The sequence below is a fragment of the Penicillium alfredii genome, assembly GCF_028826965.1.
Source record: "Penicillium alfredii strain IBT 34128 chromosome Unknown utg000004l_segment0_segment0, whole genome shotgun sequence".
NCBI classification, from domain to species: Eukaryota; Fungi; Ascomycota; class Eurotiomycetes; order Eurotiales; family Aspergillaceae; genus Penicillium; species Penicillium alfredii.
In genome coordinates this window covers 3618936-3645375 of record NW_026622701.1, presented here as the reverse complement: position 1 = coordinate 3645375, position 26440 = coordinate 3618936, and the positions used below count along the sequence as shown (strand labels likewise).

The 26440-nt window shown below is 50.6% G+C and overlaps 8 protein-coding genes across 8 annotated transcripts; 5 read left to right on the top strand and 3 right to left on the bottom strand.

Annotated features, from left to right (window-relative positions):
- Window positions 1-395: 395 nt before the first annotated feature.
- Window positions 396-2543, top strand: NUU61_003033 (uncharacterized protein; the record flags this gene model as incomplete). The annotated part of the gene is made up of 1 exon (XM_056653615.1): window positions 396-2543. One exon carries the CDS (start codon window positions 396-398, stop codon window positions 2541-2543), a length of 2148 nt encoding a protein of 715 aa, XP_056514682.1.
- Window positions 2544-2690: 147 nt separating this feature from the next.
- Window positions 2691-5743, bottom strand: NUU61_003032 (TAPT1 family protein; the record flags this gene model as incomplete). The annotated part of the gene is made up of 2 exons (XM_056653614.1): window positions 2691-2800; window positions 2824-5743. 2 exons carry the CDS (start codon window positions 5741-5743, stop codon window positions 2691-2693), a joined length of 3030 nt encoding a protein of 1009 aa, XP_056514681.1.
- Window positions 5744-6960: 1217 nt separating this feature from the next.
- Window positions 6961-9047, bottom strand: NUU61_003031 (uncharacterized protein; the record flags this gene model as incomplete). The annotated part of the gene is made up of 3 exons (XM_056653613.1): window positions 6961-8426; window positions 8483-8912; window positions 8985-9047. 3 exons carry the CDS (start codon window positions 9045-9047, stop codon window positions 6961-6963), a joined length of 1959 nt encoding a protein of 652 aa, XP_056514680.1.
- A 980-nt stretch (window positions 9048-10027) lies between these two features.
- NUU61_003030 (phosphotransferase family protein) lies at window positions 10028-11038 on the top strand (the record flags this gene model as incomplete). The annotated part of the gene is made up of 3 exons (XM_056653612.1): window positions 10028-10070; window positions 10190-10546; window positions 10647-11038. 3 exons carry the CDS (start codon window positions 10028-10030, stop codon window positions 11036-11038), a joined length of 792 nt encoding a protein of 263 aa, XP_056514679.1.
- Window positions 11039-14029: 2991 nt separating this feature from the next.
- Window positions 14030-15062, top strand: NUU61_003029 (zinc finger CCHC domain-containing protein; the record flags this gene model as incomplete). Its single annotated transcript, XM_056653611.1, has 2 exons — window positions 14030-14547; window positions 14930-15062. The coding sequence occupies 2 exons, from the start codon at window positions 14030-14032 to the stop codon at window positions 15060-15062; spliced, it is 651 nt and encodes a 216-aa protein (XP_056514678.1).
- A 3787-nt stretch (window positions 15063-18849) lies between these two features.
- Window positions 18850-19430, bottom strand: NUU61_003028 (uncharacterized protein; the record flags this gene model as incomplete). The annotated part of the gene is made up of 2 exons (XM_056653610.1): window positions 18850-18901; window positions 18937-19430. The coding sequence occupies 2 exons, from the start codon at window positions 19428-19430 to the stop codon at window positions 18850-18852; spliced, it is 546 nt and encodes a 181-aa protein (XP_056514677.1).
- Window positions 19431-21984: 2554 nt separating this feature from the next.
- NUU61_003027 (NADH:flavin oxidoreductase/NADH oxidase) lies at window positions 21985-23324 on the top strand (the record flags this gene model as incomplete). Its single annotated transcript, XM_056653609.1, has 2 exons — window positions 21985-22164; window positions 22239-23324. 2 exons carry the CDS (start codon window positions 21985-21987, stop codon window positions 23322-23324), a joined length of 1266 nt encoding a protein of 421 aa, XP_056514676.1.
- A 1133-nt stretch (window positions 23325-24457) lies between these two features.
- On the top strand, window positions 24458-26192 carry NUU61_003026 (cytochrome P450; the record flags this gene model as incomplete). The annotated part of the gene is made up of 3 exons (XM_056653608.1): window positions 24458-24661; window positions 24717-24989; window positions 25044-26192. 3 exons carry the CDS (start codon window positions 24458-24460, stop codon window positions 26190-26192), a joined length of 1626 nt encoding a protein of 541 aa, XP_056514675.1.
- Between the last annotated feature and the right edge of the window lie 248 nt (window positions 26193-26440).

Here is a 26440-nt window from a genome sequence, read left to right as displayed (position 1 = left end):
TCCCCCTGACCACTGGCTGTTCTTTTTTATATACCATCTACGACGTCCTTCTTGTTATGTATAGAATTTATAATGTCTCAAATGTCCAGGGATGAACTGGGCTTTTATGAGTGCTTGGGAAAATCAAGCGGTTCCTTGCTACCTCTAAATCCTTTTCTATATAACATATCGTCTATCCCAGTCGTTTGGTTCTAGAATATAGCATGATTAGCACCCAGAGTACTAAAGCGGTATCTGCGAATGTCACCCACAAACCTAAGGGCAATGAAAGCATAGATGATCGCAGATCATCCATGCACGCGAGTCAGTCGCGGGCGTTGTATTAGTGGGGCGCCGTGTCCACCGATTTCTGCAACTCTCAGCCGCACCTTCATCGAGAGAAAACGAAAACAAAGATGCCTCTACTTTTACTCCCCAACGAAATCCTCCATCACATAATCCAGCATCTGGACTATGCCTCGGAAGTCAACGCCGTGGCACAGACCTGCAGGGCTCTGCACCCTCTAGCCACCGCCCGTCTCTATCCACACTGGGCGACACGATACTCCCCGCGCAGCCTGGACCGCATTATAGAAAATGGCAACCTCGACGCCCTGCGGAAGCTGCTCTCAGCAGGCGTGTACATGGACACGTATCGCAAAGCAAACAAAGATCAACTACCCCTAGCAAAAGCAGCAGCTGAGGGCAAGGTGGCCGTGCTCCAGGAGTTCGTGGACGCATACGGGCCGGCGGTCATCAAAGAAGTAGGCCGTATGCGCCCACTCATGCACGGTGCAGTATGTGGAGGACTAGAGGTGCTCAAGTTCCTGGTAGAGCACGGCGCAAAGCACGACACGGCGGCCGTGCTGCAACTCGGCGACGTGCTGGGGTTCGCGGCCCAGCACGGGTCCTTGGCTGTGATCCGGTATCTGGTTGAAGAGATCGGGTGCGAGGTTGACGCGGTTGATTTTGATGGTAAGACGCCGCTGTGGTGGACGGCGCTTATGGGCCGGCTGGATGTTGTTCAGTTCCTGCTTGTTGCTGGCGCCAATCCCCATTCCCAGTGTCTGGATGAACCCAACGAGACGCCTCTGTATTGTGCAGCAATACAGGGCCGGGAATCTGTCGTGCGATTCTTGCTCGACCAGGAGATCTATCCCGACCTTCAAACTGAGCTCAATATGCTGGCACTCGCCCGGATGGTCGCCGAGGGGAAAGAGGCCATGGCCGCGCTCATTTTCGAGCGCGTGGATCTGGAAACACTTCTTGCGTCTAGCAGTGAGTCCGACCGCTTCTACTTGCTGTTAATTGCATGCGCATGGGGCGATGAGCCATTTGTCCGCCGGCTCCTAGATATGGGATACGAGCCCTTCAGACTAGAATGGGGCGCCGAACCACTGGAAATATCAGCACGCAGGGGCTATACTCAGATTCTTGGACTAATTCTCGATTCGTTGATGGAGTCGCATCCCTTCATGCTCAAGTGCACGCTAGTCCATGCGGCGTTTTGGGCAGCAGACTGCAACCAAGCAGCTGCCCTACGAGAAATCCTGGATCGGGTGGCAGACTGCGTGGGGAAAATGCAGGACGAAGATGAAATGGACATGTTCGTGGGTCGAGAACGATTTCCCACGATAGACGATGGCGACAGGCTGGATGGCATCCTGGAGCAACAAGGTTACGAAGCCTTCATGTATTATGTCTCACTGAAGGTGGGGGTCGTTCATGAACCAGTTACTCGCCTCTTGCTGGAACGAGATGCGCTCGAAACAATCCAGGAGCCAGAGAACGTAAACGAAATCGTCCGCACGGCACTCAAGGAAGGAAACCCAGCGGTGGTTCGGCTGATGCTAGAAAAGACGGGGCTCGGCCCCCTCGACGAGCTGGACGAGTATGAAACAATTCTAGAATCCGCCGCCGCAGACAGCACACCGGAGGTATTCAAGATGCTACTCGATATGGGTGTCACGCTGCAGCCGGGGGATGCGGTATGCGAGTCAGCGCTGACCGAAGCAGCACGCAACAAGAAAGCCGAGATTGTCCGGTTGTATCTCGACTGCGGCTTCGACGTGAATGGCGAATACCAACCGCGGGGCTGGAATCGGAGCCGCGGCCGCCTGTTGACTTTTGTTACCTGCGCTGTGCCCCGAGTAGACGAGGCCGACCACGACCACCACGCCCTGGAAGTGGTGCGACTCCTACTCGATCGCGGTGCTGAGATCGATGCAATTGACGGACGATGCCACACTGCTCTGTCATATGCACTGGAGAACAAGCCGGCTGTCGTCCGGGAGCTGATTGCTCGAGGCGCCGATTCGCTCTGCGGATTCGAGACAGAGGAATCGCCTCTTCAAGAGGTCGCAGGAACAGGCCGTCCGGGGTTAGTCGCGCTGTTCCTCGGAACTTCCAATGCCTACCGAATCAAATATCAGGACTTCGCTGCTGTGTTCCGTCGCCCTTCGAGGTTCAACTGGGAACGGATGGAGTATTGGACGCGGTTCGCGGTCGAGAAAGTGCTGAGACAGCACTACTGGCGATTGAGGTATCCTACTCTGGCTACTTGAGCAGTAGTTAGACAGATAAAGGGAAACAATGAGAAACTCCATTTCATCATGCAGTTACTGGTGACAATACTGTTGTACACTAAGAGGCATCCCAGATGCACTAGATACACAACGCGGAGAGACCTGCGTAGAGACTTTCCTTCCCGGTTACCAAATCTTCTTGGCGATCATCTCATACCGCTTCACGTGGTCAATATTCAGGTCCCCTTTCTTGCCCTGGTCCTTTTCCTCCTTCTCCTTCACAGACCGCAGCCCCTCTGGGTCATCCGCGAAGATCCACCGCCGCTTTTCATCGCCAAGTTCGACCATGCCCCATCCGCCGACGCGACGGCTTCCTCCACATCAAAGTTCCTGCTGCGAGGCACTGGGGGTTCGTTGTTGAGTTTGCTGTGGGAGGCTGAATGCGGCGGTTGCGGCGATTCGGCTTCCAGGCCTTTCATCTTTCGGTAACGAGAGCGGGAAAAGGCCAGTAGAACCATGCCCAACAGCAGTTTGAGGATGAGAAGAGCCACGAATCCCATCAGTAACAAGACCACAGTAAATATCTGCACCGACTGGGCTGGGGAAGGAATGGCGTTCTCCAGGAGGGTGCGGAAGAAGGCGCTGAAATGGGCAGCGGATGCCGGTAAGATGTTTTGGAATGTCAAGGGTGGCGCAGACGGGATCGGAGCTGGCGCATAGTGGCTATGGATAGATGACAGCGAATTCGATTCCATTGCAGTAGAAGAGGGATGCTGCGGGATCAGGGCAGCCAGAAACATCTGGTATGTCTGGACGGAAACTCTGAAAAACAGGCAGGACAATGGAATGACAGGAAGACCGACGCGGCGCGTGAGGTTTTGGTCTCCGAAAGCATTCGCATAATAATCCTTGGCGAGAACGTCGAGGAAGCGTCCATACATGGCGGGGCGATAGTTATTGAATTTGTTGATATAGGCATGCTTCAGCCAATCCACAAGCATCTCGGATCCAAGAACGACCATGAACGGGCCCAGCACCTGCGCCAGTGTTGGAATGAAAGAATTGATGCTGCTGAGAGAGGACAATATTGAAGATGGGAAAAAGGTGAAAGATTGAGGCAGGATAGATGACGCAGTGCGTGGGGGCGTAGACACCGGCGTGCTGTTGGTGCTGGTAGAGGAATGGGCGGAAAATCCGGTTCCCAGCCCTAGAGTACCAATGAAATTGAAGGCCCCTGTCTCCACGATGTTGCGCGAGGCAATGATGGTGAGCATCAGCCAAAGCTGAAAACGTTCCACAACGTCGGAACACGTAAGTTGGAAGAGGTTCTCCTTCTCGAACTTGCGGAAGACGGTGGACTTGATCTCAACAAACTGGTTGGACAGAAGAAGCGTAATGAGGGCGTTGGAGTAAGAATTCACCGCCACATTCAGTGTCATGACTTGGTAGAACAGTGACGTTGCATGGGTCACCGTGTAGACCAGGGCCAAGAGAAACAACCAAAACGGACGGATGATTTTGCTCCGTCCATCGGGGGCGCGCTCGAGTGCCTCTCGCGAGAAAAGACACTCAAGGACATCCTGTCCGACAGCTGCCAGCAGCCGATCACTGACTTCCAAAACATTGTAAATGACGTACAGCTTGATGGCCGCCTGCCCCCGGATCCAATGATACATCCGACTTGCATCGAAATACATGAGAACACAGCAGGTGGTGATCATGAGTAGCCCTGTGAGGATGTCGGCCTTGTCATCCGGGAGAAGCGCCGAGGGCATCGATTTCCTCCGCCGGTGATGGTGTCTGCGAGATTCAGAGGGCCGATGTCTTCTTTTCGAAGATTCCGAGTGCCGAGACCGGGGATCTCGGTCCACCGAGCTTGTTTCTTGGCCCAGCATTGATCCGGGAGGTAGGCGAGGAGTCTCGTCAGACTCGCTCCCGCGTCTTCCAGACTGATCATCCTTGGGCGGTTGAGTTCTTCTTCGCCACACCCGTCCAATCCCGTTGACGACAAAATTCCAGACGAACCGAATTTCAGCCTCCAAATTTATCGCCCATGACTCGCACAAAATGTAGAGAGCCTTTGCAAATCGCAGCGGAAGTATAGTGAATGAATAGAGCCAGGAGTCTAGACATGCGAGGGTTCCAAAGCACAGCACCTGCTCCAGCACCGGTGGGAGCATGAGAAAGTTCATCAGCCTCTCGATTTTCACGCGCGACGACTCATACGGAAAGTCGTCGCTCGCCGAGCGGTGGATATATAACGGCGATGGGCGACCAGACGCTAGTTCGAGTTGAAGGTATGTAGGTAGTGAAACAGGAGGTAAGGGAATAGATGGCGGCATAGAAGGTGACATGGGTGACTCGGGAATCTGAGACACACTCTGATAGGCCTTCGACTCACGATCCGGCGCGAGTCGATCTGGTTTCGAACGAGATGACCATGTTTGCGCAAGTCGGTCATTACTAGGCGTAGAGGGTACTTGGCGCCGTGAGGGTCCTGGGGTAGAAACCGTGCGGGATGGATGGGGTCGATTTCGAGTAGATTGGTGATTGGTATGCCGCGGAAGAGCCGGGCTCGCGGAGGCCGAGTCATCCTCGATGGGAGTATCTGAAGGAAGTCGCATCTTCCGCAGACCATCTGCCGATGCTGGTGCCTCGCTGAGAGGTTGGAGGACGGCATCTGGCAATTCGGTCCTCGCAGAAAGGCTATTTATAGACAGATTATCCGACATCACACGCCTCCCAGAAGTCGTGCCGGGTTTTGCGGCGCGATAGGGGATCGATTCCGGCGAGGATGTAAGCTCTTGGATCTTCTCAGGGGATAGTTTCATGACTTTTTCTTTTTCCTCAGTTGACCGTTGAGGCGAATCGTCGGGAATTTCAGCCAGGGCAGCTGTAAACTTTGGGCCTTCCAAGATATCCACGGCCGATATGCGCCGGCCATTCTTCAAATCATCGCGCGATTGCTCCATGAGGATGCCGAGACCCTGCTCTGGTGACCCGGAGGGATTCGCAATTTTATGCCCGCCATTCATGTGTTTCCCATCGAAGGATCCATTTTGACCATCGGCGTTGGCATTTTCGTTCTCATCATGTCCGTTTGCGGCCTGCTCTTCGATCGCCGGCTCGGTCGGCGGTGTTGAAACGCTTGTGCCGTTTAATTTTTCCTCTCGGCCTGAGTCCTTCTCGACAAACTTCACATTCCCATCCTTTCGTTTCTGTGGGCCATCTCCAACCATCCTGGGCTGTTGATGTGACCAGGTTCCGTCTCTGTCTGCCATGGGACCCATGGTATCCAACTCGAGAGTCCCGCAACAGCAAATCAAATCCTCCTCGTTAGGATTCCCACTCTTGGATCAATTTTCACGCCTCCGCTGAAGCCAAATATTGCGGGCGCATTGTCCGGGCGTGCGTCGAAGATCCACAGGACGCCGCAGGTCGATCAACCCAGACAATGATTTCGGGTCGAAGGGGCAGAAATGGCATGAAGCATGGAAACAGGCAAATGTTGCGGGGTCACGTTGTCTTAGAATAGATATATTGTTCACTCGCTCTGCATCTTCTGGTCAGGAGGTGAGACGAAAGCTGGCGCTGACGCTGGCGATTTCAAGTTGGTGTTATGCAGTGGGAGATAAGCCAGATTTAGCTAGGCTGCGGCCTACTGCGCCGTTTTAGGGCCTTAGGCACCAATGTATCACGTGCCTCTTTGTACACAGTTGTCCTCCCAATTAGGAGATTTTAGGGTTCTCCAGGGTCTCTGGTTGCCTCGAATGCCTTTTTTTTTTAGGATTGTGATTCTGAATTTACTCTGGCCTTCGCTTCGCTCAAGCGGCTTTGAAAGATGTGGTAGAGAATAAAAATTAGATCTAAAAGGCTTATTCTATATTGTATCCTATTTAAGAGGTCCCATTCTTTATTAAATATATAGATAGCTATTTTACTAGGACTATTATTATTTTATTAATAATTTTTTTTCTCTCTCTTAAATTGATTAATTAATTTTCTAATCCTTTTTCTCTATTCTCTCTTTCTTTTGTACCGCGTATTGAAGGTCGGGGGGTTAAGTAGGGGGTAGCGAAATCAAATTCTCCCAGATTTTCTGCGATCCACTTCACATCTTATATTATTAAATTCTCCATATCTATTTTCTTGATCATGAACTCAAGTACCTCGGTATAGGAGTCTGCATCTTACGAAGTATACGAGTCAATCAGAAAGACAACAAACAAGTCAGTTCATCTTATATTTCAAGATGGTCGCAAAGTCCAGCATCGACGAATGGGGTATGTACAAGATTCCAAGAGACCTGCTCACGGGTCATGAACAGGTATTAACAGATAGTCCAGGTCATCAAGCACACAAAAAACATAGAGCCAGCTCGTGCACGGGGCGTCATAACAGAGATCTTAGCAAGGAGGTCTTGAGGGCAATATCAAAAATCAAAAACCAAGAGTCATCAGAATTGGTCGGTATTTGCACGGGTAAATGAGTGTCCCGGCGGAGGACCGTTGCGGTTCATAGCGGAAGGAGAGGCGGTGTTTGCACGAGAGAAGGGCTGGTATCCGGGTGGACCAGGAGCTCGCGGCATGCGAGATTGAGGAGTCTGGGAAGCCAAGGAAGGGTTGAATGTCGCGTATCCCGCGCCCTGCTGAGGTCTAGGAGTGTTGGCCGGAGAAAAGGTCCTGGGTGGAGGCCGTACTGGGGGTCCAGCCGCTGGCGAGGGTGTGCCGCGGTAGCTTGCCGGGGTCATGGAACGTCCAGGCGGGCTCCCACTAGAGGGGTAAGGGGTAGTGCCCGTGCTAGCCGGGGTACAAGACCGTGCAGGGTAGGCATCTTGGGGTGGATAGGCGGGCTGTGCATGCGGCCTGCCTGCTTGACCAATTGGATAATCATCCATGTCATCCATGTCGTGTCCGTAGGCGGTCCACGGGACCCCATAGGCATCGAGGCGAGGAGATTCAGATCGACCATAATAATCATGAGACACGCGAGCGCCAGCGCTGTTTGGTTGGGCATGAGGGTCAACGGCTGGGCTGAATGGGCGATATGGTCGAGCTCCCGGATTGTTATCGGTCAGGTTGCGATAGCCAGCAGCGGGGCTGCTGCGGCCAGTGTTCTGAGCGAATGGAGGCGGACCAGGGGTAGGCCGCGATGGAGCTGAACCCAGTCTAGGCGGAATATTGGCCGGCAGAGGTGGAACCGGGGGTAGCGGAGAGTTTTGTCGATCTAGAGGACTGTATCCCATCGGCGCCGCATTACCCGTCAGCGACGCGGAATCAGACATGGCGGATGACTGAGTCGTGGTTCGAGTCAGTGGCGGTTTGATATCGACTTCAATATTCGGTAACGTCGGGTTCTGCTCCGGAGCAGAAGAGTTGGAACGAGTGTAGGGCGGGAGGGTGGTTTCAGTGGTACTGCGTGACAAGGTGGTCACACTAGGTATCTTGTCCATACTAACTGACGGCAAGGTCGGTTTGGCATCCGCCGCCGCCAAGTTGGGTTGGGTAGGTGCGCGATCTTGCAGTTGGACACCCTTAGCCAAGGCCTTGTTGACCTTGCGTCGCACAATTCGCTTGAGCCGGTTTCCAATCTTGCGACGACAGTATGCTTTCAGAGTACCGTCCTCGGCAGGGATATGGTGGAACAGGAAAATCAAGTAGATGATCACGGCAGAGATCAACTTCAAAACCGACAGCACCCAGATGATAAGCGTGAACAGCATACCGAACAGCACCACTGCTTGAAGGTTGTTGTCTTCAGCCAGGATCTTCACATTGTTGAAGAATTGCCCGACCGGCGAGGTGCCATCGTCGTCCTGGGCATGTTTGCCTCCCGGAATAAGATCCAATTGCATGACTGAATATAGCGTGATTGCATTAATGACTTGACGAGGCCCGTCTGCAAAGACCGTGTTCAACCAAACTGGCATCCATTAGTATCTCTCTCTCCACATCATTCAACCAGACCAGGAAACTCACATTGAAAAGAGAAATAAGTGTACAGAGCCGCGTACTCGGCGCCTTTCTTACTCTTGGTCAATTCGGCGAACACAAGAAACCTCTTCCATCCATGGCCATTCTTGCCGAAGACACGAAAACATTGAACACGGACGGCAAGTGGATCCAGGTAGCTGCGAGTGATGCTGCCGGAGCGCATGGCACGGTAGGCAAGAAACCATCGATAAATCAAAAGGGCAAAAGAGACGATGATGCAGACGGCGAAGATCCATCGAGAGATATTGAACGGGATGGCCGGCTGGACTCTACCGGCCCATCGAGAGAAGGCTAACAGATTGATTGCGGTAAAGGTGTCCACGGCGTAGACAGCAATCGAAACAATCAAAAACACCCAGAGGAAAAAGTACGAAAAGGGTGTCCAGCAGGATTCGGATTTGAAGTCATCCAAGTTCTAAATCAGCCGTCAGCGTCAGCCCACAAAGCGTTCAACCCCCGACCATGCCTGTTCGCTGCCAAAACGTACCACGAAGTCCCATTTCTCCTCCATGGCCACGGCCCCTTTCTCACGGTCTCCACAGCAGGACATTGTGTTGGCGAGCCTGGTCCAGCCAGGGAGCGATCAAGGGGTATCAAACGAGTGGTAGAATCACGAAACTAGTAGTGACGACTTCCTCGGGCCAGCCGGGCGAAGTCGCAGTCGGAGGGTCAATACAGTGTCGGGTCTGAACAATTAAACAGGATATACGTCAGGCGAAAAAGAGCGACCGAGTGAGAGAAAGTGGTGTGGAAGTGTCTTAAGCGCGCGAATGGCGCATCACTGCGAGGGGCCAAGAGGGGGTGGTTTTCTGAATCGAGGGCCACAAAGAAGCATGCACGAGGTGCAAGGTGGCTAAGCGCTGTTTCAAAAGACCATTCACTGTCTCCAGGCAGGAATAGCAGTGATCTTTGACCGGGAATTGGTGGTTGGGGGCCCTTTGTTATCTGAGGGGCCAAGAAAGGGGTGGATTCGAAGGACAGGGTTGCGGAGAAAGAATGTATGCGCAATCGAGGCTGGGATGAATGAATGGAGAGACAAAGAATGAATGGGCTTAGGCTGAAGAGAAAGAAGTAAATGAGCGCATGGAGACGGGGTGGTGCAGGGGATGAAGATGAAACGAGGGTTCGGTGGATCGGGCGCGGGAACCCTTTCACCCAGGTAGGGCTGATCCATGGCGATGACACGATTCGTGATGAGATTCTCTGAATCTTCTCTCATTCTTCTATGTCTATTCCATTCTATAATCAGTCTACTCTATGGACATGTTCTATTCAGTGTCATTTCTAGGCCGTGAATACCCTCGGCACCCTTCATCCTCATTCCCTATTGTCTGACTCGCTTTCAGGGCATCCCGCGTTTCTTGGAGACAAAAGGCACCGGGGCTCCACCGGCCCACTTCTGAAACAAACTGACGCCCCAAACTCCAGTTGCTCGTGCTCCATTTTCCTTCACTTAACCAGTTACTGCCGGAAAACGCCTACGCGTCTGTTGATGTATCTAAGCGCCAGTGGCTCTGGGCGCTAACACGTATGCCATCGCCAATCTGCCTGAAATGGGGATACTGTCAACTTGGTGAGTTTGTGAAACATCTCCATACCATCCATCTCCAACCCGATGAAGACCTTCCTCGAGTCACAGTTTCTTCCGGGAGAAACAAGCCTCTGCGCTCCCTACACCAGCTGAAATTAGAGCCATCAACAAGGAGTCGGGGGATGTCTTTGCCACGGATTTCGATCGTCCGCTTCCGGTCAGAATACCGCCGCTGGGCTTATTCGTGAAGTATGGAGCCGACGTAACTGTGACCGAGGCTGCGACTCAAGTCATGGTGCGCGAGCGACTCTGCGGCCAAGTACCGATCCCCGAAGTCTTTGGATCCACCGAGGATGAAAACCAGAGGTTTATCTACATGGAATTGCTTGAGGGCAAGACCTTGCTAGAAAGGTGGTGCGATATGAGCGAAGATGAGAGACTCACGGTCTGCCACGAACTCCAAACAATGGTGAAGGCATGGAGGGCTTTGACCCCGGACCAACATGATTACTATGTCGGTAAGCGGGTTACCCCAACCCTTGGAATACAATAGGGAAACCATAACGATGCCCCCATTAACCTTGGAAATAGGTAGTATTGGTTAACAACCGCTGCAAGAGGCTATCCTCGAGCATCGCCCTACCCTTGTGGGTCCATTCCTAGGTGAAAACGCCGTCCAACAATTTCAAGACACTTGCGGGATCGTCATCGCCCGTGAAGAACCGATTACGTTCACTCATAACGATTTGGTCCCCCTCAACATCGTTCTTACGCCCGGGCCAAGCCCCAAAATTGCAGCGATCATTGACTGGGCCCAGGCTGGGTGGTATCTCGCGTACTGGGAGTATTGCAAGGCGCGACGAGTCAGGGTACATTCGGATAACCCCAGATTCGACGACGCGGTTCAAGAAGAATGGTGGGCTAAGTACCTGCCCATGATTCTGAATCCCGTGGATGATCAAGCTTACTATCACCCTTGGCTGTGGTTTGTATTGTCCAAGGGCTTTTAATGGAAACAATATGGTAGTATCTGCAACGAGAGCGTCTCAAGTTGCCGTAGCCGTCGGCTGTTTATTTCTTATTCTTGCTGAAACAGGCGTTGCTAGGTGTATTGGTCGATATATGGTAGAAGATCTGGCAATTAAACAATAGATCCGGTGCATTGCCGGTGGATTGGGGTGTAGAGCCTTGACTTCGGGGATCACTTTCCCCAATTTTCTTTCAATCACCAGAGGAACTTGTCTAGCTTGTACATTTTTCACAAGAATTGTGGATGTTGCGCAACGAAAGTCAACACCCTGCGGCTACAGTACAGCGCGACCGGAGCCCTGGAGAGCTCCACTGGCTTATAAATGTGTTCTGCTCCAACGCGTTCTTCCTAGTCGACACGGGCACCCAGCTGAGGGGGCCCCAAAAAATACTGAGCGGGCCCCAAAAATCGGTGGAATATTACGCCGACTTTTGGGGCCCCCTTAGCTCGCTAAGTCGACTGGGCCCCAAAATGGGTATTGATAGGGGCACCTCAAGATTTTCGCTATTGACACCTCATTATATTATGTAATACTCATTTTGACTTATGTAATCTTTTTTTGATCTATTTTCTAATCACATGATAATTTTCAACCACATCTCTAATCACATGATCCTCTTATCCTAACCACCAAAAACAGATTACCCTATTTGGCAATAGGGCAACTTCGACATGTATGCCCAATTTCGCCGCAATTCGAACACTTTGGGGGCGCCTTCCTTTTTTTGATTGGTCTAGCCCCCTCGCTCCCATCTGATATCTGCGTAGATTGCCTTTTTAGGAAAGCAGCAGGCTGAATTCGGGGATTTAGCAGTGGCTGCCAGGCGATATCAGATGAATCTTCAACCCTAATTCGCCAGAATGGATGAATATCAGCCAATGGGATTGCTTCTTTTTTTGCGAGCAAATCAGCAATTCGATGCTTGCATGGTAACCCCATAGTACTCGTCCAATAATTGGTGCATATACCAAGAGGGGCCTCTGGGGTAGCCCTACTAGCATAGATTCGCTGCATATCAATCTGCCTCAGCGAATATCGAGATACTCGCTTATTAAGAAAGGTATATAGCCAATCAGATGCTAGTATCAGATATGTTATCTGATCTGCTTTAATCTGATATTCAATCAGATTATATTGGCTGGTGATAGCCTTATAAATAGACTTCCACACAGTGAGTAAATCATTAGTAGAAGTATTCATATGCCGTTTTAGGACCGAATGCGCCCCCTCGACACGTGATGATGCATTATTACCAAAATGGGTAAGGTTTTTGGTCCAAGCATAGACAAATCTCTCTTTATAGGGTAGCCATGTGTCTGCGAGATAGCGTATAATTGGTAGATGAGATCTCCCATAGGTCCGATTAAGGTTATCAAGATTAACCTTGTATTCATCTTCGGTAGATGATTGGACCAATTGACACCATACACGCATAAATTCATCGAATTGGGGAGTATTTTCGTCTGATTGGCTGATATCTCGTTTTGCCCTCGCTAAAACTGCTTTGTTGATATGCCAAATACATAGTAAATGTGGGGTATGATACCCCCAGATACTATATATCGCATTCATCAAAGCTAATTCGCGATCAGTTACCAAAATCGGACGAAAATCAGATTCAGATGAGAGATTTAGCCAATCAAAAAAGGTCTGAAGCACCCAAATATAGCTTATTGTTACGAACCCTGCAACCACCAATCGATCTGGCCCACATGGAGCGGCGCAACAGATCACCAGACAGAGATGATTAAGATCATCACGTGACCACATGCAGGTGGTAGAAGGGTATGCTGATCAAACGGTAGACGACGCCAAGGTCTCAACTACCACTATACCATCTACCAATCTACCAACCCAAGGACGGAGGATATAAGGACACTCGTTCACCAGGATGTACCTAGTTCTTTGTGATCAATCTTCATACCATTGTTACTTGAGTACCGTTCACAGTCTCGACTATAAAGCCAAAAACCTCAACGATCTTGGGAGCTTACTTAGTGATCTTTGATCCCTAAGTGACTGACTTGATCGGCGCCCTAACTGTCACACCCTGCAAGTACCCTAGAGACCCGAGTCCATCTAAGGCCCTGCGCGGCATTGGTACAGGTTGCGGACTATACTTGGGGCTCGCAGTATTCCAAGAGAAGTATCATCCTTTGAGGACCCTACTCACCGTGACCAGTTAGCGGTTCGTAACACATTGATCACCCTGTCAGTCGAAACTGTGAAGCAACGGTCATCATGTCTTCGCATGGCAGTAACCACAAAGGCAAGGCAGTCGAACCTGTGCCACCGAAAACCCAGACACGTCAACCCGACCCAGAATCGGAAGACGAAGACGAGAAAAGAATCAAGGAATTGGAAAGACAAATCAGCACCCTCATTAGCCAACTCACCATATTCGAACAAAAACACGACGGTGAAATCAAGAACCTTCACGACTCAGTCCAGCAAACCGATGTCCAACTCCAAGCTCCATCGCCAACGGCACCGCAGCTGCCCAAGGCAGAGAACTTCGATGGAACTCGCTCTAAGTTGCGAGGATTCCTCACACAAATGAACATGCACCTCGATGTCAACAGGCATCGATTGACGACTGAAGCGAGCAAAGTCATCTTCGTGTCAACCTATCTACGAGGACAAGCATGGGATTGGCTCGAACCATACGTCCGAGAATACTACGAAAAGGACAGCTCGGAATGGTCAAACACCGCACGAAACATTTTCAGCAGTTACGGCAATTTCAAGACTCATCTTGAAAAAACATTCGGCGACATCGACGCAAAGAAAACAGCTGAACGAAAACTCAGACGACTCCGACAGACGGGATCGGCATCAGCCTACACGGCCGAATTCATGCAGCAAGCAGCGATACTTGGATGGGATGATTACGCTCTGATTCCATACTACGACGAAGGATTGAAATCTCACGTCAAGGACGAAATCGCAAGACATGGAGACTTCGACACTATGGACGCGCTCATCGACTTCGCGGTCCGTATCGACAACAGATTCCACGACAGACAAATGCAGAAACGGGAGGTGGAAGGATGGAGACGAGGCAACGGTCGCCCATCTCATCAGCGGTTCCAACCTCAGCGGACGCAGCAGCCGCGCTCTAACGACCCATATGGCCCACGACCAATGGAACTCGACGCAGTAAGGCTTCCAGAGGAGGAGCAACGTCGACGCAAAGAAAACAACCTGTGCTTCAAGTGCGGAAAGCCAGGACATCGATCGAGAGAATGCAAGAAACGCAACGACAAACCGCATCAAATGCGAGCAACGAATGAAAGGCTCGACAGAGGAGCATACGATACCACCGGCATCGTGAAAGCCGAGAAACGAACCCAGCAGCTCTGCGCAACAAGAGAGCAAGGACGGGAAGGACCAGTGATTGTGGACGGCAGCAAGCCACCACCACCAAAGCAGAAAACACTACGAACACGAAACTTGGACAGTGAAATTAGCCAACTCCGAACGGCTCTGTCAGAAGTACACGATAAAATGACCTCACGAGAAGAAGGACTCAAGGAATGGACAAAGATCCTTGATCAACTGGCCGACCTACACCAGTTAGAGAAACAGCAGAGTGAAGAATTCCCAGAGATTGATTGGGAACGCATCGAGAGTCAAGGATGGACCCAGTACGGTCCCTGGAACGCCATCGACTCCCAGGACGAATGGAGTAACTTCCATGAGCGGGAAACAGGTATCCTGAAAACACCAATTGAGGTCCCAGGAACCCCGGAGATCCAAGAAACTCCACCCGAACTCCTAAGGACGACAACTCACCTGGAAACGCCTACGAGATCCCCCAGAAACAGTGAAAAGCAACCCGAACAGACTCAGAATGCCTTGAGTGACGAGGCAAAAGATCTTCAAGATGAGCCGGCTCAAGAAGAGCGATCCCAGAATGAACCTACGTGTCCATGTGAACATCCACGATGTTCTTGTCGAGGCTACGCACGACACCCAAAACACGACATCCGTGCGGTTCTAGGATGCTACGATCACGATTGCGCAACCCATCGACAAGGAAAATTGAATTATGGGATTGAACCACGACCATTACATTGGGAAAACCCGCCACAGTGGAAACCTGAATTTACAGGCACCTGGCGAGGAAACGAGAAACTGAAGAACCCACGACAGCTTGCAGCTACCCAATGGGGAGCCCACATGAAAGTTATGGTCAACATCGCGTACAAGGATACACGAGCAATGATCGATTCAGGGGCCTCAGGAAACTTTATGAGCCCACGATATTGCCAACAGAAGAACGTTCAAAGGAACGAGAAGAAAAATGTCTCACCCATCATTGGTCTCAACGGAGAGAGGCTAGGGCCAGGAATCACGCACGAGACGGGTCGACTCCCTATGGTCTTGGGAAACCATTTCGAAACCATTAACTTCGATATCACCAACCTTGGAGAGTACGACGTTGTGTTAGGAATTCCGTGGCTGCGACGACACAACCCAGCGATTGATTGGATGAAAGGAACAGTTGTCTTCGACAGATGCGAGTGTCGACAGACCAGTGAGACATGGACCGGACTCGCACGACAGCAACGAAAGGAACCTAGCCCCGGGGAGGCAGGTAGTCCTCGAGACTCTCATGAGGCGGGACTCACGAGAAGTACTCGGCCCAGAGGCGGGGCACAACACAAGACAATGGATGTCAGTGTTATCGCAACAATCGAACAGCGACCAGACATGACCAACGACGAATTGGAAGAGTACGTTATGGTCGAGCACGAATCGAGATCCCTCTGTGCCATCGCGGCAGGAGAAGAAGCACTAGTACCCGACGAGTATCAGGAGTACCAGGATGTGTTTACACCACCAGCGGAAGGAACATTGCCCGCACACGACTCATTTGATCATGAAATCAACGTTCAAGAAGGAAAAGAACCCAGATTCATGCCAATCTACCAGCTCTCGCAGAAAGAATCCGAGACGCTGAAGGAATACATCGACGAGAACCTACGCAAAGGTTACATCAGAAAATCGACATCACCAGCAGGATACCCTATCCTCTTTGTGCCAAAAAAGGACGGATCACTCCGACTTTGCGTGGACTACCGACAACTAAATTCGATAACCATCAAAGATCGACACCCGCTACCTTTGATCAGCGAGATCCAAGATCGGATCCAAGGCGCCAATTACTTCACGAAGTACGACATCACAAATGCCTACAATCGGCTACGGATCAAAGAAGGCCACGAATGGAAAACAGCATTTCGAACTAAGTTTGGACACTTCGAATACACTGTTATGCCTTTTGGACTCACCAACGCACCGGCATCGTTCCAGCGCTTCATTTTCAGCATACTGGAAGAATACCTCGACACTTTCGTGATAGCCTACTTGGACGATATCTTAGTATTCTCCAAAACAGAGGCCGAACACGTGGAACACAACAGAAAAGTGCTACAGAAGCTCAGAGAAGCTAAGGTCACACTGAAACCCAAGAAGTGTGAATTCCACGTCCAGGAAACAACGTTCCTAGGATACACCATCAGCCCACAAGGATTGGGGATGGAGGAAGAAAAAATCAAGGCTATTGTCGATTGGCCTACACCGCAAAGCACCAGAGACGTCCAAAGCTTCCTCGGATTGTGCAATTACTACCGAAAGCTTGTACCACAATACTCGAAGCATGCGGCAGGACTCTACCGATTCACCAAGAAGGGAGAAACATTCAATTGGGACGACACAGCAGAAGAAACATTCCAGAAACTTAAAGACCTGTATACCAAAGACAGGATCGTGAAGGTCTTCAACTACGAACAACCATGCATTTTGGAAACCGACGCATCAGATTATGCGCTAGGAGCACAGCTACTCCAACCCGACGAGGAAAACACGCTACGACCAGTTGCGTTCTGGTCCAGGAAAATGATTCCAGCAGAGCTCAACTATGACATCCACGACAAAGAATTACTGGCTATCGTGTCAGCATTCCAAGTCTGGAGAGCATACCTGGAAGGAGCAAAGCACACCGTGACAGTCAAAACGGACCATCACAACCTGACATTCTTCACAACAACGAAGAAACTCACTCGACGACAAGCCAGATGGGCTGAAACTCTTTCACAGTACGATTTCAGAATCGTACACTGCAAGGGAACCGAAAACGCAGTCGCCGATGCACTCAGCCGACGACCAGATTACGAGTTAGGAACCAAAGAAGCAGAACCTGCTATCCTGGCAACCAACGAACAGGGAGAAATCGTGTACAATCGACAGATACTCTCCGCAACAAGCGAACCCGAAGACGACGACTGGCTCGAGCAGATCCGCAGAGCCACCGTCGAAGACGAATCCATGCAGAAAATCTTGGCAACAGACCAACATGGCACCATGAGTGACGAAGGACTCGTCCTCATTCACGGATTAATCTATGTTCCACGACCATTGCAGAACAAGACTATCCTGAAACATCATGATTTACCCACACACGGACATCCAGGAATCGAAAAAACCATGGAACAGATTTCTCGCAATTACTACTTCCCGAACATGCACCGAAAAGTGAGAAACTACATCAGAAATTGCGACACGTGCCAACGAGACAAGACACCAAGACAACTTCCTCAAGGAGAAATGCAAATCCCGAACACACCAACACGACCATGGGAATGGATAACCATGGACTTCATCACGAAACTACCTGAGTCGGAAGGATGCGACATGATCATGGTCATAGTCGATCGACTCACGAAATACGCATACATGATTGCGACAACAGAGAACATCGACGCAAATCGCATGGCGAATATACTACTTCGTTACGTTTTTGCAAACCACGGAACACCGGACAAGATCACATCGGACCGAGACAAGTTGTTTACGTCCAATATGTGGCAATCATTTGCGGACCAAATGGGCATTGAGCATAGACTCTCTACCTCATATCATCCACAGACCAATGGACAGACTGAACGAGTCAACCAGACGTTGGAACAATACCTGAGACACCATGTGAACTACCAGCAGGACAACTGGGCAAGATTGTTGCCAATCGCACAATTCGCGTACAACAACGCGATGCACGCAACCACGAAGGAAACACCATTCTTCGCAAACTACGGGTATAATCCCAAGTTAATCGGGGAACCACGGAACAAACACAATGTGGCAGAATCAGCGCGATTACTAGCCACCGGAGTCAAACAGCTTCACACACAAATGGCTCGAGACATCGAATTCCTGAATCTACGCATGAAAATGCACTACGACCAACGCCATCGGGATGGTCCTGACTTAAAAAAAGGGGAGAAGGTCTACCTCCTACGACGAAACATCAAAACCAAACGACCAAGCGACAAGCTCGACCACAAGAAACTGGGACCATTCACGATCGAAGAAAAGACGGGACCAGTCAACTACCGACTGAAACTACCGGAGAGCATGGGGAGAATTCATCCAGTATTTCACATCTCATTGCTTGAACCCGCACCGAAAAACGCTGAACTCACTACCAATGTGGAAATCAAAGAAGAAACCGAAGGCGAATACGAAGTCGAAGCAATTGTGGACGATCGCTGGCACAATGGTCAACAACAACTTCTTGTGAAATGGAAAGGGTACCCCACCTCAGAAAACACATGGGAACCTATTGCGCACTTGGGGGGCTGCCACCGGATGGTTGAGCAGTACTACCTTGCGGCGAAAAGGACGCCCCAGCAGCGACAGCAGAGGAAGCGCCGGTGCCAGCGCTGTCCCAAAAAACCGAAGGGATCCGAACAATTTCATCCCACATCTGATCAAAATTCGGATTCTCAGCAGTAGCCGCCAACTGCTGGAGATCGAGAGCAGGGGATACAACCTGCTCTGGGGACGTTTGTTTTTCGTCCAGAATCGCCAACAATTCCGCATCATGCTCTGACATCTTGAAGCCCTTCTGCTTTAAGAAGGCCATTTGTTTCCGCAGACGACGTTGACGACTCATCGTCGCCTGATACTGCTTTTGCTTATCCAACACCTGTTGATGCAACGCTGCGAGACGATCTTGTAACTCGCCCAGCTCAGGCTCCAACAAATCCAACTCTGATTCACTCCTTTCAATATCCGCCGACAACTTCGACTCGGCACGAGACAGCAGGTCCCATTCCACGCCAGTATGGAATTCCCTCTTGCAGGAACGACCAGCACGAGTACACGACGCACACTTTGAATACCTTCGGGAACGATCCATCACGCAATCTTCGCCAGATTCGGCACAATGAGAACACGAGACAGAAGCAACGAAACCGTCGTCCGAAATATAATTCGACTGACGAATACGACCAGCGACTTGATCCCGCAACGACGGAAGCTTGGGGGTACTCTCAATAACTGCGTCAGCCTTTCGTTTAGGCATTGCGAACGAAGGACATACCGAAGGAAGAAGACACCACCTAGGGATAGACAGGTTATAAGGGATTCGAGGGCGAAACCCGAGAAGAGGGGGAGGTGATGTTACGAACCCTGCAACCACCAATCGATCTGGCCCACATGGAGCGGCGCAACAGATCACCAGACAGAGATGATTAAGATCATCACGTGACCACATGCAGGTGGTAGAAGGGTATGCTGATCAAACGGTAGACGACGCCAAGGTCTCAACTACCACTATACCATCTACCAATCTACCAACCCAAGGACGGAGGATATAAGGACACTCGTTCACCAGGATGTACCTAGTTCTTTGTGATCAATCTTCATACCATTGTTACTTGAGTACCGTTCACAGTCTCGACTATAAAGCCAAAAACCTCAACGATCTTGGGAGCTTACTTAGTGATCTTTGATCCCTAAGTGACTGACTTGATCGGCGCCCTAACTGTCACACCCTGCAAGTACCCTAGAGACCCGAGTCCATCTAAGGCCCTGCGCGGCATTGGTACAGGTTGCGGACTATACTTGGGGCTCGCAGTATTCCAAGAGAAGTATCATCCTTTGAGGACCCTACTCACCGTGACCAGTTAGCGGTTCGTAACACTTATTTCAACCTTATCAGGCATAAAACATAGAGCTACAGTGAATGTATGGTTTGATGGCGTCATACCTACTATATGAAATAGAGGCATACCAAACCGATTAGTCTTATATGTGCAGTCCATAATAAAAACCTTAAAATATTAGCCAATAAAATCATATAAAAATAGATAAGATAAATACCTTATTATATGAATTAGCCAATTGAATTGACTAAGGATGAGAGAAAAGAAAAAATTCGATATGCCCTATATTATCTTGCTCGAATGAATATTTATAACCTTCTGAATCGAGTAGTATCTGTAGATATTCAAGAATACTACGTTCTCCTATCTCTTTTCGTCGAATTTCTGCTCGCATATTATAGACATCGCGTGGTATGATTCGTTGACGAGGGGACTCGCTATATAGCGCACCAATGATATGCTTCGGTCTAATAGCAGAGAGTCGTTGAATTAAGGTTTTCTGCGCTAGGGTAAATTGACGTGCGATTGGGTGCGCTATCATATCTTGATCAGCAGAATGATTATGCGCGGGGTTCTTTACCTGAAGTAGCCAATCAGAACTCCTCTGGCGACTCCCATATACCAAAAATAGACAATTTTGCCGCCGAGTACTCGTTTTGCGCCTTTTGGCGCCTGCAGGCGCTTGTATTCGGTCCGAATATACCCCAGATCTATCGCAGTGGAGATAGACTTGCCTATCAGCATTGGACCGCTTGATAGTAGTAGCATACCCCTGCGCTATACCCCATTGGCGCATAAAATCGACCAATTCATCCCGATTAGGGAAGGTTCGTTGTGGTGGGGGCAGCAGATCGGTAGTGGCAGCGGCAGGCGAATCAGCATGCGAATCGGCAGGCGAATCAGTAGGCGAATTGGCGAGGGGTCTAGTAGGCAAATCGACAGTCGAATTGCCAGTGGTGGCAGCAGAGATATCGGGGGGAGTAGCGGCAGTAGGGGTGCTGGGGGTAGGCATAGCGGGGTTGGTTTGCATGGTATGCATGATAGAGCAGACGAAGCAGATAGGGTATGCAGAAAGCGAAGAACTAGCAGGGTAGTAGTAGAAGAGAAAAAGAGATGAAGCAGAATATTGAGTAGATATGCAGTATATAGTTGCTATAGTGATGAAAATTGATTATATCAGCGATTTTGCTTATGTCAGAAAATGAGGTGTCAATAGCGAAAATCTTGAGGTGCCCCTATCAATACCCCCCCCAAAATATTTTTATTACCTAATCTTATTTTATACACACAAAAAGAAAATTCTCAACTTTATATTATTATCACCTCACTATGTCATCTTCACAGTACTTCCATAGTCCGTCATTCGGACCTCGTTTTATATTTTCGCTTACCCCCCCTTATTTTCTTTGTTTGTACCGTTTCTAGGTTTTGCATATAATTTGGAATATAGATTTTTTATATGTATTCAATAAAAAATCACTGTAAATATCATAAATATAGAGATATAAGGTTATATAGAGTTGATCCGTGGATAATGAAAGTATTATTAGTAAGAATTTTAATTTTTGCATAAAATATTTTGGGGCCCAGTCGACTTAGCGAGCTAAGGGGGCCCCAAAAGTCGGCGTAATATTCCACCGATTTTTGGGGCCCGCTCAGTATTTTTTGGGGCCCCCTCAGCTGTAACCCGAGTCGACACAATTTGCCTGTCTGATATCTCCGACGGATTTGGAGTCACTATTGGCCCACAAGTCTTCAGTGACGTCGACTAGTCGCAATTCGGAAATGAAGAGCGCGTTGGAGCGAAACACATTTATAAGCCAGTGGAGCTCTCCAGGACCTCTCAAGTATATGTAAGGTGAAGATGGCCGAGGGGGGAGTCTGTTTGCCACATATAAATCTGTGCGATCGTTGCAGTTCTTCGAAAAGTGTGCCTTGTTTCAGTAAATTGACCATCGAAGTGTGAACGTCATGGCCCAACCCAACCACCCGGATATCGCCAACAAGCCCGCCCAAGGCATCTCATACTTCACCCCGGCCCAGGTGCCCCCCGCTGGATCGGCAGCAATTCCTCAGTCCGATGGATCGCAACCCCCCAAACTCTTTCAGCCCTTCAAGGTGCGGGGTGTAACGTTCCACAACCGCATCGGAGTAAGTCCCATTCTGGTTGCTCTCCGTTCAAGGGAGACGACAGTTTGGCTAATGCAGAGTCATCACAAGGACAGCTCTCTCCGCTGTGTCAATACAGTGCCGACGATGGACACATGACCGACTGGCACATGGCGCATCTGGGAGGCATTGCGCAGCGCGGGCCGGGGTTCGTGATGGTCGAGGCGACCGCCGTCCAACCCGAGGGCCGCATCACGCCCCAGGACCACGGACTGTGGAAGGACTCGCAGATCGAGCCGCTCCGGCGCGTGGTTGAGTTCGTGCACAGCCAGAACCAGGTGATTGGGATCCAGATGGCGCATGCCGGTCGCAAAGCCAGCACCGTGGCACCGTGGCTCAGCATGGCCGACATGGCGACCGAGCAAGTGGGAGGGTGGCCCAGCAACGTCAAGGGCCCAACCAACATACCCTTCCACGACCGATTCCCCATCCCCAAGGCAATGACCAAATCCGACATCGAGGAATTCAAAAAGGACTGGGTGGCGGCGCTGAAACGCGCCGTCAAGGCGGGCGTCGACTTTGTGGAAATCCACAATGCCCACGGTTACCTCCTCATGAGCTTCCTGTCGCCGGCCACGAACCAGCGCACCGATGAATACGGCGGCAGCTTCGACAACCGCATTCGTCTGTCCCTGGAAATCGCCCAGCTGACGCGCGAGAATGTGCCCCAGGATATGCCCGTCTTCCTGCGGGTCTCGGCCACCGACTGGCTCGAGGAGGTGATGCCCAAGGACCCCAGCTGGCGCGTGGAAGACACGGTGCGGTTCGCTCAAGCGCTGGCTGAAAGCGGCAACATCGACGTTCTGGATATCAGCAGCGGTGGGAACCACCATGCCCAGCATATTCATGCTAAGGCCGGGTTCCAGGCGCCTTTTGCTATTGAGGTGAAGAAGGCCGTTGGAGACCAGATCAAGGTCGGTTCCGTTGGTATGATCAACTCGGGTCAATTTGCCAACTGTCTCTTGGAGAACAATGGCCTCGACTTTGTCCTTATTGGCCGTGGCTTCCAGAAGAACCCCGGGCTGGCATGGACCTGGGCTGAGGAATTGGATGTTGAGATCACCATGGCCAACCAGATTCGGTGGGGGTTCTCGAGCCGTGGTGGGGGTGTATACTTGAAAAAGAGACAGGAGAAGATGTAGATAAACGAGTCATAGACGTATAAAGCAAAGCCCTATGAGTGATGATTAGCGTTCCTCGAGTGGTTCCTCGCTGAAGCGACGGCTGTCAGTGATCTATGTAGTAGGGGGAATTCTTGTATAATTCTAAACTATCAACAAGCATATACTTGGTCTGTAGCTTATCAAAATGTAGTTGTAGCTTTGTCTGCAAACTTCAATGATCTCCACTAGGCTGTCTTTGTTGCCGATGTGCTCAGGCCCTTGCAATTATACTGTTAATGCCGACCCGACGCAGCACCGTGTTTACGTATGTCCGACGGGGCCGGTACCAAATAGATAAATATATACGAGCGAGAGAGAAATAGCGCAGGTATACAATTCAACCAAATTCTCGCCGATCACAAAATAATCATAATAATAAACGCCTCGGATGATGTGCGTGGTGGCTCGCATATGGCTTGACCCTGACTGATGTCGTGGATTAAATAATGAACCACATAAAATCATAATAATGCGATGGCTTATTGTCACAAAGAAAGAAAAAAAAAAAGGCCCCCTCATAATTCTTTACAGTGCGATAGGCTCGATTTGCAGTGGAGCGAGTCAAGCGAAAGATCTGAGAACTGGTGCAGATGTCTTACCGCATGCGGTAGTCATTGCGAGCCGAGAGAGAGGTACTTGCGAGAATCCCACGTCTCAAAATAAATATCCACGTGTTCCATGGGAATCACTAAGGCGTTGGTTTTCTCGGCATCGAGTGTCACTGTGTTGCGATCGCCGTCATATGTTGCCCCCCGCATACATGGTACACGAGCCGAGATCCGATCATCTTTGCATACACGCAAATAATTCTGAATTATTTCCACGGTAAAGATCACATTGCCTTGGCCTTGGAGTTGTGCGACAAACACAGAATATCTTTTTATGTCGACATCTTTTATCGCGACACTGCAGGCCCCGATCGGACGAAACCGACGAGAACCCAAGGACCTCGGCACCGGTGGGCGGACGTGAAGTCAACGTGACAAATTGATTAATTGTGCAAAGGGCTGGACCTGATCACTATATTAGGGGCCCTGCTGATCGCAAGAGAGATCTTGGTCATCGCAACTAAATTCTTTGCCTCTATCGCGAATTGGCCCCGACCAGCCACCATGGGTCGCATCAAGGACAACTTTGGCATCCTCTACTTCGGGGTAGCTGCGGCCCTGTATTTCAAGCCAGAGTATGCCATTCGGAACTCGAGCATTGCAACTTTCGCGGTTTTGTTTGCGATCATCACAGTATCGAAGATCATCTATCAACTTATACTATATCCCCAATACTTCACGCCGTTGAAAGACATTGAAACACCGCCGGTGAGTCTGGCTTCTCCCCTACAACATGCCCATTCCCTTGGCTAATGAATTCCAGGTTCGACACTGGCTTACCGGCAACACATCGTCGATGTTTCTGCACACGCCGTATGCACAAATCCAGGAGTGGATCAAGAGTGTCCCCAACGAAGGATTGATCCGATATTACATTGTTGGAAACATGGAGCGAGTGATACCGTTGAGTGCCAAAGCACTGAGCGAGATTCTTGTTACCAAAGTGTACGATTTCGAGAAGCCCGAGGCAGTGCGAGCTAGTCTGGAGCGGATCACTGGGAATGGAGTCCTGCTCGCCGAGGGCGAAGACCACAAGGTCAGAACAAAAAAAAAAGAAGTCCTAGATAAGACCTATTTGCTAAAGCATCAGCAGATTCAACGCAAAAACCTCATGCCGGCATTCTCCTACCGCCACATCAAGGATCTATACCCAGTGTTCTGGTCTAAGAGCGCGGAGATGGTTCGACTCATCGAACGAGATCTAGCGATCAGGAACTCTCCCGACAACACCATCCAAGTGCGCAACTACTCCAGTCGCACGACACTCGACATTATCGGAGTGGCGGGCATGGACCACGATTTCGACTCACTCCGCAACCCAGACAACATGCTCAACCGGGCATACAGGAAGATCATCGCCCCGCCATCTTTTTTGTCCCGGATCCTCCTCGTGGCCGTCATGCTCTTCGCCAATCCAAAGCTTGTTCAGCGCCTGCCCACGCAGCGCAATAAAGAGATCCAAGAAGGCGGAGACGACATCCGCAACGTAGCACGGCAGATGATCCGCCAGAAGAAGGCCAAGATGGCAGACCCCGGTGCAAAGACCGGCGTCGACATTATCTCCGTGGCCCTGCAAAGTGGCACTTTCGAAGAAGAGAACCTTGTCGACCAACTCATGACATTCCTAGGCGCCGGCCATGAAACAACCTCGGGGGCCCTCCAATGGGCCGTCTACGCCCTCTGCAAACACCCAGGGATCCAAACCCGCCTCCGGGAAGAGGTGCGCGCACATCTCCCATCAATTTCAACCGCAGACCCCATCTCCGCAGCCGCAATCGACAACCTCCCCTACCTCCACGCCGTCTGCAACGAGGTCCTGCGCTTTTACCCCTCCGTACCCACCACCATCCGCAAAGCAGCGCGCGACACCACGCTCGTGGGCAAGCACATCCCCAAGGGCACGTTCTTGATTATCTCCCCGAAGACTCTCAACCACATGGAAGAGCTGTGGGGGGCCGATGCCGGCCAGTTCAACCCGGACCGGTTCATGAGTCCTGGGAATGCCAACATGGGCGGCGCGACCAGCAACTATGCGTTTCTGTCGTTTTTGCATGGCCCGCGCGGGTGCATTGGCCAGGGCTTTGCGAGGGCCGAGCTGGCTTGTCTACTCGCAGCTACTGTTGGCCACTTTCACATGGAGTTGAAGTACCCGGATGCTCCGTTGGAGCTTATGGAGGGTGCGACGGTCTCTCCGAAGGATGGGGTTCTTGCTAGGTTTACTCCGCTGGAGGGATGGTAGTCTAGCTCTTCTGTTTGGTCGGAGGTTGGGCCTTGCATTGTTGTTTTCGTTCTCAGCGTCTATCTTTCTGGGGTTTGGGGTTTCGTGAGATATATCCTTTTCTCTTCGGTGCTGCAGCCACATACATATATGTATATATGTGTCTTGATTCGATCCAATACTGTGCCGCTATAGTTGGTCATTCAAATATCCAAGAACATCTCCGATGGGTATACATGTAGGCTGCGAGTTTTGCTTCAATCCATATA